Raw genomic sequence first — 11,335 nt, forward strand, 5'->3', positions numbered from 1 at the left:
ATAGAGAGTGAGCATGAGAAGAGGGAGGGTTCAGAGGGAGAAGCAGACTCCCTGCCAAGCAGGAAGCCTGATGTGGGACTCCAGGATCATGACCTGAGCTGAAGGCAGTCACTTAACCAAGTGACGCACCTAGGCACCCCAGAATCGTTTATATAATTTGCCTAAGGTCATACAGCATGTGGTGATAGAGGAATTGAGGACCAAGGCAGTCTGATTCCAGAACCCATGCTCTTAATCTTATACTTAATATATTTGGCCCAGAGAGAAAAGAGAGCGAGCACAAACCAGGGGGAGGTAGAGAGAGGCAGGCTCTCTGCTGAGCAAAGAGCCCCATGCGGGATTCAAAGCCAGAACTGGGATTGTGACCTGAGCTGAAGGCAAACGCTTAACCCACTGAGACACCCAGGTGTCCCCAAAGCAGACTTTTAACTGCCTCTTTCCTATCATTCCCATTTCCAGGTTACCTCCCCTTTCTTGGTCTCTGTACCTTGGATCAAGATGCCCCTCTGTTTAGCACCTCTGCATTTTCCTACTCCCTTTCTTGTTAATCTGAGTGCCTTTTCCTGCAAGCAGTTCTTCTAGATTTCTAAGGGAGTACAATGAGATGGCTTTGGGAGGCTTCTGTGGTCCTACTAAGCCCCATGGCATTCTTTTTTTTTTTTTAAGATTGATTTATTTTAGAGATAGAGCGAGCTGGGGGTGGGAGGAGAGGGAGAGAGAATCTGTAAGCAAACTCTGCTCTGAGTTTGGAGCCACAGGCCTAAGTGGAAACTAAGAGCTGGTCATTCACCCAGGTGCTCTGCCCCATGACATTCTTTAATAGAGATAACATGCTTTTTTTTTTTTTTTTAAAGATTTTATTTATTTCTTTGACAGAGATCACAAGTAGGCAGAGAGGGAGGAAGGAAGCAGGCAGGCTCCCTGCCAAGCAGAAAGCCCAATGTGGGGCTCGATCCCAGAACCCTGGAATCATGACCTGAGCCGAAGGCAGAGGCTTTAATCCACTGAGCCACCCAGACACCCCTTTTTCTTGGTTTTATATGGTTTCTAAAAGCAGCTTCAGGAGGCGCCTAGGTGGCTCAGTGGTTAAGCCTCTGCCTTCGGCTCAGGTCATGATCTCAGGGTCCTGGGATCGAGCCCCACGTTGGGCTCTCTGCTCAGCAGGGAGCCTGTTTCCCTTCCTCTCTCTCTGCCTGCCTCTCTGCCTGCTCATGATCTCTGTCAAGTAAATAAATAAAATCTTTAAAAATAAATAAATAAAAGCAGCTTCAGGATAGCCTCCAGTCCTCTCCTCCAATTGGATTGTCTCCCCAAAAGGCCTCACATAGAAATTCTAGTTGATTCCAGAGCTAAAGGAATCTCTCCTTCCTTTACTTATAGTCTTTAATGATCTTTAACAATTACCCTTCAAAATAGTAGTTATTTTATAGATTTAGGAAACAGTATCATTTAAACAAAAGCATGCAGGAAATAAGTGGTACACACATGAAGAAAAACAGTCTTTGAAAACTTAGAAAACATTTTTTTTTCTAGAACTTTTTCTTCTTGTGTACATGTAAGTGTACCACCAATATCATAAATCAAGAAAGGGAATTCATGGGCTTATAGCCAGAATTGTCTTTGAAATTGAAATTTACTGATTATGTACTTGAGCAGCCCTGCTTCCCTTTCCATGTTTGCTTCAATCAAACATAGATGTGCATCTTATTATGTGAGGAAGGCATGATGGGTTATGATGACAGACCCCTTCCTGATTTACAATATTTTAGCTAGAGTCTCTATCAAACACTGTAAGCCTTTTGTCACATCCTCAAGAAAGACCCCTGTTATGTTTCCGTTCGTGAGCCCAGGAGGACAAATAGTGATTATCCAAAGGCTCCAAATATGACAGTTTTCTTGCAAAAGAAAAAGAGGTAAAAATATGTTAAGTAGACATGTCCACTATGCACACTGAATATTCAGCAGTTACCCATATTAACTTTTTTATTTTTGGGATCCTGCATTTTTGTGTGAATTTTTAATAAGATACTCAGCATCTGGTACTGGCCATGGCCAGATTTGTTTTAGATGCTGGTGATTGAGCATTGAATAAAATGAAGCCCCTCTATTTAAGAACCTCACACATCAGAGAGGAAGCTAAACATACTACATTTTATATTGGGTGGTGCTAAGTGATAATAAAATGGGTTAACAGGGCAGGGGATGGGAATCAGACACAGTGGCTAGATGGACCTCTATTAGAGATACTTGAGCAGAGACCAAACAGAAGTATGAATGCTAACCATGTGATACTTGGAAAAATCATTCTAAGATCATAGAGGAGTAAGTACAAAGGCCCTGAGGCAAGAGTATGGGGAGTCTCTTGGAACACAATGAAGCCAGAATGACTAATGTAAAGGAAGAATCCAGATAATATAGGGCAGTATAGGCCAGGTCTCCAAGAAAAATAGCCACTGGAGAGTAATGTACAGGGAAGTGGTATTATGTGACCAGGGCTTTTTTCCTTTGCATTTCTTTTGGATCTATATTTTCTTATTGTGGACACATTAACTTAACCCACGCTCCTCTTTCTCCACAAATACCACAGTATTTTTTGATTGCTTTCTTGGTACGTAATTGTCAATTGAGAGACCAAAAATGTATATGTGTCATTTATAACAACACTTTCACAGAGAATCTGTATTTCATTCTTGTTTGAAAATGAAGCCTTGACTTTATTAAGGGCTGTATATACATATATAGCTCTTCTCATGGAAATACTGGATATTACCAATAGATTGTGTTAATGTTTATTCTAAAGGACCCATTTCTGCAAGCATATCTTTAAATATTTCATTTTATATTAATTTAAAATTTTAAAAGTAATATCTAGAGAATAAAGGGAGCAAGGTGGTTATAGAATAATGATTTCAAAATTATGGATTATATATGCCAGTTTTTTTCCTCCTACTTCTAATAGACCTGCTACTATAGATTTTTTTTTTTTAAGATTTTATTTATTTATTTGACAGATCCCAAGTAGGCAGAGAGAGGGGGAAGCATGCTCCCTGCTGAGCAGAGATCCCAATGCGGGGCTTGATCCCAGGACCCTGAGATCACCCTGAGCCAAAGGCAGAGGCTTTAACCCACTGAGCCACCCAGGTGCCCTACTACTATAGATATTTTTTAAACAAGAAGAAATGCATAGTAGATAACTTGAAAACTAGGAAGAGGGACGCCTGGCTGGCTCAGTTGGTTAAGCAGCTGCCTTAGGCTCAGGTCATGATCCCAGGATCCTGGGATCGAGTCCCACATCGGGCTCCTTGCTCGGCAGGGAGCCTGCTTCTCCCTCTGCCTCTGCCTGACACTCTGTCTGCCTGTGCTCCCACGTGCTCTCTCTCTCTAACAAAAACAAACAAAACAAAAAAAAAACTAGGAAGAAAGTGTTCTAAAAGTTGGAACCTTTCCAGGGACATTCTGACCCATCCCCCAAGTATAAATTATGTTGCCAGCCCCCATAGTAGCTGGTAAGCAGAGCATGCAGGCAGCCTAATGGAATTTTGACTTAAGAGAATATTGATACTGTAAGCAAAATAATTCATTCAATAGAGTACTAGGGGGATTACTAGGGTTGGCAATATAGAACTTTTAAATGTGTATATTTTAAAAAATGCATATATTTTCAATGTGTATATCCTTAGGATAAAAGGGGGATACAGAAAACAAAAAAAGGCAGAAGTTACTGTTTTAGGAGCCAACTGGTGATTTCAGAAATGTAAAAAAATGAGTGTTGGAATTAAATTCAATAGATGGGCTAAGGGGTACCTGGATGGCTCAGTTAAGCTTCCAACTCTTGATTTTGGCTCCAGTCATGAGATCAAGCTCCCTGCTGGACATGGAGTCTGCTCAAGATTCTCTACCTGTCCCTTTGCCTCTCCCCCACTTGCTTGCTTTCAAGCTTAAAAAAAAATAGATGGGCTGAAAGAATTCTCTGGCAATGTAGAACAAAAACATAGGAGAAATGGTAAAATTGTAAGATTTGGAGATTTGTTGGAATTCCAACATATTGAACAGAGAAGAGACAGTGGAGGAGAAGCAGTCATTAAATCCTCATCCAATCTTGTTCTCATATGGGCATCTGCCAGATATATATATATATATACCTCCTTAGAAGCTTTATGGGACTCTCTATAAGTTAGCTCACTGTTTGTTTGATGCAAGTTTTGTTTTTTGTTTTGTTTTGTTTTTTTGTTTTTGTTTTTAAGATTTTATTTGCGAGAGAGCAAGCACAAGTCGGGGGGCGGTGGGCAAAGGGAGTGGGAGAAGGGGATATATAACACGGGGCTAGATCCCCACACCCTGGGATCATGACCTGAGCCAAAGGTAGAAGCTCAACCAACTGAGCCACCCAGGCGCCCTGTAAGTATTCTCAGTAGCTTGAACTCTTCACCATTTTGTCACCTCTCATTCTTCTATTGTATAGTGATTAGAATTCATGCATGATGGGCACTGGGGTGGCTCAGTTAGTTAAACATCCACCTCTTGATTTTTGGCTCAGGTCATGATGTCAGGGTAGTACAATTGAGCCCTGCATCAGGCTCTGTGCTGGGCATGGAACCTGCTTGAGATTCTGTCCCTCTGCCACTGCTCTACTGCTGCCCTGTGGCCTTTCTCCAACCCCCACCATGTATATGAGCATGCTCTCTTAGAGAAAAAAAAATGGAGAATAGAATCAACTTTGGCTAGTGTAATTGGAATTTATATAGTGCATGCGTTTGTTTGAGAGCACTGGATTGTTTACAGAATCCTAGGGATGACTAAAGGAAATTTTAGGTTGAACAATGAAGAATCATTTCTAGAGCTATTCTAAAGAACCATCAAATGATCTATACTGCCTCTTACACAGTTGCAAAGTCTGCTCTCAAACTGGTATAGTGATCCTGCAACTACCAACAACAGAAGCCCGTTGCACTTACTGTAATTTCCACTGTCCACGTTAGTGCTACTGCCTGACAGTACTCACAGAGCTTTTGACTGCATACCAGAACTTCTAATGCCACTGAGAAAATGCAAATTTCTCTATGCCTGCTTGCCAGTAGAAACACGTCCTGTTCATCATGTATGCCTTCCAAATTATGTCTGAACCCTAGGTAGAAGGGAATCTGGGAAATGTAACTTTTAGTTTTCTGTGCCACAGAGAAAAGTGCCAGTTACCCTGTCTCCCCTACTTTGTTGTAACATGTGAAGGAGAACTTTGTTAGGTTAACAAAATAAAATAACCACAGGTTTGTTTTTTTTTTTTTTTTTTGTGGTGATGGTGGTGGTGGTTGTGGTTGTTTTACCACAGGCAAGTTAATAGGCACATAGTCTGAGGGTAAAAATCATTGAGAATAATCAAGGAAGTACCTAAGGAAAAGTTGCAAAGATTTTTGAAAAGAGCCTGAGCGCATGAAGCCATTAAGAACTGAGTGGCTTGGGGTGCCTGGGTGGCTGAGTGGGTTAAAGCCTCTGCCTTTGGCCCAGGTCGTGATCCCGGGGTCCTGGGATCGAGCCCCGCGTCGGGCTCTCTGCTCAACGGGAGGCCTGTTTGCCCCCCCCCCCTGCCTACTTGTGATCTCTGTGTGTCAAATTAAATGATTAATTAATTAATTTTTAAAAAAGAAGAAATTAGTGGCTTATGCTATGGCTAATCCAGAGAATTTAACCATGTGTGGTTATAATACCATTTGTTTTGACATAGTGTGTTCTGCTTTTTTTGAGATACACTTTTCCCCAAATGTCTAAAATTTTGCGTGCATCAGGTTAAGTCCTATGACTGACAAAATTTACATCTAGTAAGTGATAGTGTGTGAACCTATATACGTGAATTGAGCTCTTCTTTTTATTTCAGAATATGAAAACGTGGCTGAGAGAGCTGGAAAAGTAGAAGCTGAGGTTAAAAGATTACACAATATTATCGTAGAAATTAATAACCATAAACTCAAGGCCCAACAAGACAAACTTGATAAAATAAATAAGCAATTAGATGAATGTGCTTCTGCTATTACTAAAGCCCAAGTAGCAATCAAGACTGCTGACAGGTAGAGTATGTATGCTAACCCTAATCAGTTTTCTTCCTGCTTCCATGTTGGAAAAGCATGGAAAGCATGCTATTACTAATTAACCCTATCTGACATGTTTTTATCTAATAGGACTTTAGTAAAGGGAAACCTAAAACATTTATGATGACCATTGTGGGGAGGGTGTGTGTTTTAAGTGGTGAACAGATATATGCCTTGGCAAAGTATAGTTCTGTAATTCTCCACTTGTGTGCACCTAAAAATCTGTTTTATTTCTCTGGCATAGAGTAGTTCGATGGTTATTAAATAGATTTTGATCTAGGAGAATAGCAAAATTGTCTTGGTAACTTAGTTTATGGTTAATTGAATTACTCCATTGTCTTAACCATTCATAGGTCTTGTTTTTAAATCCATTTTTAGAGTATTGGTGTTTCTAGATAAAGCTTAAATATGTTTATAAAATGTTAAAATGTAAATAACTTTTTTATCTTAATAATCAATTTGTTACAATTTTATCTAGTTAAATTACTCCAGTGTCTTTGGCTCAAAGGTAGATAAAGCACTAATAAGCCATTTGTTTCTTAGGAGCAAAAGTTTGTCTAAACACATTGGTCAAAGTAGAAGTAACTTTTATTAAGGGAGAAAAAAGTCCTTGTTCCCCTCCTTGGGAAACACACGTTGCCCTAACTGGAAGGTATTATCTATTGGAAGGTATCACTTCATGAGTGTAGAGATTTAAAGATCTCCAATCAGATAAGAAAATGACAATAATATAATAATACAACAGACAACTTGGCTTCATGGTTTAGGTTTCATTAATTTATATTCAGAGTTTAATAAAATATACAACATCCCAGAAGTGTATGGATAACATAAACACCATATCAAGGGTGGTTCAGAAATCATAAATTTTAAAATCTGTGATAGTAAAATCTCTCAATGTCATGAAGTTTTCTGGTAAACTCTCATAAGCAGGATAATATATCCCATGTTAGCACATTTTTAATGTATCATTTTGCTTGTTTAGAAATCTTAAAAAAGCACAAGACTCCGTCTTTCGCACAGAGAGAGAAATAAAAGACACTGAGAAAGAAGTAGATGATTTAACAGCAGAACTAAAAAGTCTTGAGGACAAAGCAGCAGAGGTCGTAAAGAACACAAATGCTGCAGAGGTAAGACTTGGAGATGGGAGTGAATGGTATTGGAAGCAATTTAAAGATTTGGATATATGACATCAGTACCTTGACATAGTAAAGACTCAATAGCTTAAAACTTTTGTAGCTATAACTAATATTTATTTGTACAATAAAAAATAGAGGAGTATTGTAACTTTTCCATAAATAAACTTTTTAAATGGAAGTGGCATAGGGAGAGATTGCTAATTTCTTCATCTCTGTAATGTAAAAATACCTGTTCTTTCTTTCCATTTGGGAAGGTCATTATCCATAGTAGCTGTTCTTGTTTTTTAGGGGTCCTTACCGGAGATCCAAAAAGAACATCGTAATCTACTTCAAGAACTAAAAATAATACAAGAAAATGAACATGCTCTTCAAAAAGATGCACTTAGTATTAAGTTGAAACTTGAACAAATAGATGGTCACATTGCTGAACATAATTCGAAAATAAAATATTGGCAAAAAGAGGTAAGATGGTTACCATTTAGTTAAATGTCACTTTTAAAGATCCTTTATGGAAGAGTTGTGTTTCTTGTTTCTATTTTGTATTTTTGAGATGTTGTGATTCTTAATCCCCAGAGATAATCATTTCTTAGGTTTATAGGGGATGTAATGAACAATATATAGTAATTTCTATATATAGAAAAATCTGTGTAATGGTTCCACTAGTCAGTATTTTCACCCCAAGGCTGATTCAGAGATTTAACAAAAGGTTACGTGAACGTTTTGGAACACGGTAATATTTTTCTTCTTTTCCTTTGAAAAATAATTGCCATAAATCCTTAGTATATATTTAATAGAGAAGTAACTTGTCATATAATGATTTGATTTTTTTTAAACAATTACAGTTCTGTGCCTTCCCTAACGCTCATCTAAATTGAAATTTTAGATTTCAAAAATATCATTGCATCCCATAGAAGACAGTCCTCTTGAAGAGATTGCAGTTTTAACCCCAGAGGATCTTGAAGCAATCAAGAACCCAGATTCTATAACAAATCAAATTGCACTTTTAGAAGCCCAGTGTCATGAAATGAAACCAAACCTTGGTGCCATTGCAGAGTATAAAAAGAAGGTATGAATAAACTGTTAATGACTTAGTCAGAAATTCTTTAATCCTTAACCTAAATTGTGAATTTTAATTTGTATAATTAGCAGTTTTAACTCTCATTTCAGAAGAGTAACTGAATAGATGTTTTTCTTGTGATTTTTTTTTTTCATAGGAAGAATTATATTTACAGCGGGTAGCAGAATTGGACAAAATTACTTGTGAAAGAGATAAGTTTAGACAGGCATATGAAGATCTTCGGAAACAAAGGCTTAATGAATTCATGGCAGGTTTTTATATAATAACAAATAAATTAAAGGAAAATTACCAAATGCTAACTTTGGGAGGTGATGCTGAACTGGAGCTTGTAGACAGCTTGGATCCTTTCTCTGAAGGAATCATGTTCAGGTTTGTAATTATACTGAGTTTTGGATCCTCTTGTTACATATCTCTACGTATTCTCCAAACTGTCAGTATTTTTTAAGGGTGGGGTATGTAGTTTAGATCTCCAGCTTGTTTTGTTTGATGGTGAGTACTAATTTGTTTACATATTGGCAATTTACAACATAAATTCTGGGCAAGCAGCAAATACTTAATTTTACACTATATTTGTCTAGTTCATCTTTTTAAATTTTTGAGCCATTTCAGTTTAACATTAGGATTTAAAGCTGCAAAGCAAAAAAAATGCACTAGAAACAGAAGAATAGCAAGAAGTGTTTACTTATCTTGCTGTTTAAATCTTAAAATTTTGGTAGGTGTTCTTATGTGTTCTCCAATAACATTTTTACAAAATAACTTCAAAAAAGTTTAAATCTGTGAAAATCAAATTAGAGATCCCCAGAAAGATAGTAGAAGCCAGTTTTAAAGCAAACAAATCATGAAATCTTTAGCTTTTGCAAGTTATCTAATAAGAGATTTTCTTAATAGTGTTCGACCACCTAAGAAAAGTTGGAAGAAGATCTTCAATCTTTCAGGAGGAGAGAAAACACTTAGTTCATTGGCTTTAGTATTTGCTCTTCACCACTACAAACCTACTCCTCTGTACTTCATGGATGAGATTGATGCGGCCCTTGATTTTAAAAACGTGTCCATTGTCGCATTTTATATATATGTAAGTAATCATTTAGAGGTTTTCATTCTGAGAATTTTATAGGAATTTATTTACATGGAATTACATGGAATTTACGGAATTCTTTTGAGCTTTTCCCCTATACTCTTAACACTGTGTCCTGTTGTATCCGAGAGACCAAGTCCTTTATTTGAACTAAATATTTCTAATTTGGACAAGTAATGTAAATTAGTAGCAGAAACCCAACTAGAATCCCTGGTCTCCTTAGATTCCCCCCCCCCACTAGAAGCTTCTAGGCAACCATGCATCCCAAAATACCCAAATTCCTCTCAAATGCTGTGTCATAAATTACACATGTTATCATTCCCCTTCATCTTAATTATCAAACTAATGTTGAATTTATTGCCCAGCAAAAACATTTCAAGTAAGTTAGATGTTTGTTATGATTTACTTGTTACTAATGCTTCTATTTTTTTTCTCTCTTTAGGAACAAACAAAAAATGCCCAGTTCATAATAATTTCTCTTCGAAACAACATGTTTGAGATTTCAGACAGACTTATTGGAATTTACAAGACATACAATATAACAAAAAGTGTTGCAGTAAACCCAAAACAAATCGCATCTAAAGGACTTTGTTGAATTTATTTATAGCCAGGATTCCTTAAATTGAATCAGCATAGATTGAGCATATTGTATTATTGATTTTCTATTTGTAAAGGACTATAAATTATGTAAAATACATATTCCTAAACTGGACCATATAACTAACTGGTTTCTAGTTTATGCTATTAGGAGATAGGTTAAATAGACTAATAAAATATTCTAGGGACACCTGAGTGGCTCAGTTGGTTAAGCATCTGCCTTTGGCTTGGGTCATTATCCTAGGACCCTAGGATTGAGCCCTGTATCAGGTTCTGCTCACTCAGCAAGGAGTCTGCTTCTCCCTCTGCCTCTCCCCAGCTTGTGTCCTCTGTCTCTCAAATAAAATATTTTAAAAAATATTCTATATACATGCTTCTAGGAGACTAAGAATCTGACAGTTTTGTAAGCAGCAGGCTTTGGAGAAAATAAGATGCTTGGGAGTGCTAGATGATTTGCCCTTACTCCAAAGTTACTACCAACAGAGTTTAAAAGTATGTTAGTTCATGAACGGTAAGTTCTAAACTACATCATGTTACTCAAGATGCAGCATACCATCATGGATCCCTAATCTACAGTGGAAAAGCCTACCAACTACTAATGAATAAATTCTTAAGGTATTCTATTTAATTTACTATAACAGTTTGGACAGTCACTGTATTTATTACCCAAACAATGGGAACATTTTTTAAACAGTTCTGAATTCTGCAAGATGAAAATTTAAATATTTTATATGCTTTTCTAACTCAGTGTGTTTAAAACTTGCAAGAGGGCCAGCCAGCAAACAGGCAGTATCTGAACATGAATAAGATACTCATCAGTGAAAAGGGAATAAATACCCATTATTATTGCTTCATTAAAAAAAAAAGTATGTAGGGGTTAACTTTCTTAGTATAAATGGGAATTGTTTGCCTATCCATCTGCCAGGGCTTTTTCTTTTCTGCATTAGCTTGGTGTTACACTGTAACTGAAGTTGGCAACCACTTGGTTTTCAAGAAGAATTCTGGTATTGAATCAAGTCTTTGCCCTAGCTATTTGATTTTGGGATATTGATCCTAAGGAATTAAAACTAAAAGTTATTATCTCAATAATCAGCCATTGTTTAGGTATTAAAAGATCCAACAAAGATGGTTTGTATCCTAACACAGTCATTAAATATGTAAATACATGAGCATGGACTTAAATAAAGCAAGATGTGAAACTCTAGTATGGTCATTTGTTTTAAATCAAGATATAAGGGAAAAGTAAAAAGAATATAATCAAGTGCTTTTTCATTGGTGAAAGTAGTGATTAATTTCCAGAATTTAATACTCTAGTACTAAGCTCTACAACATTTTAAGTCTTAAAAAAGCGTTTAGATAATTCCCG

The 11,335-nt window shown here is 37.0% G+C and overlaps 1 protein-coding gene across 3 annotated transcripts in view; it reads left to right on the forward strand.

Moving 5' to 3' along the window:
- The window catches only part of SMC4 (structural maintenance of chromosomes 4), a 40,750-nt gene extending 29,577 nt beyond the window's left edge, over positions 1-11,173 (forward strand). For all 3 annotated transcript variants that reach the window (XM_047729050.1, XM_047729039.1, XM_047729030.1), the window contains 7 exons: positions 5,870-6,059; positions 7,066-7,210; positions 7,508-7,681; positions 8,103-8,285; positions 8,434-8,666; positions 9,186-9,369; positions 9,815-11,173. In XM_047729050.1, the coding sequence (XP_047585006.1) occupies positions 5,870-6,059; positions 7,066-7,210; positions 7,508-7,681; positions 8,103-8,285; positions 8,434-8,666; positions 9,186-9,369; positions 9,815-9,967 (1,262 nt within the window). In that variant the 3' untranslated portion in view covers positions 9,968-11,173. The remainder of the gene's footprint in view (positions 1-5,869; positions 6,060-7,065; positions 7,211-7,507; positions 7,682-8,102; positions 8,286-8,433; positions 8,667-9,185; positions 9,370-9,814) is intronic.
- Positions 11,174-11,335: the final 162 nt, after the last annotated feature.

This window comes from Lutra lutra, chromosome 1, assembly GCF_902655055.1.
Source record: "Lutra lutra chromosome 1, mLutLut1.2, whole genome shotgun sequence".
Taxonomy (NCBI): domain Eukaryota; kingdom Metazoa; phylum Chordata; class Mammalia; order Carnivora; family Mustelidae; genus Lutra; species Lutra lutra.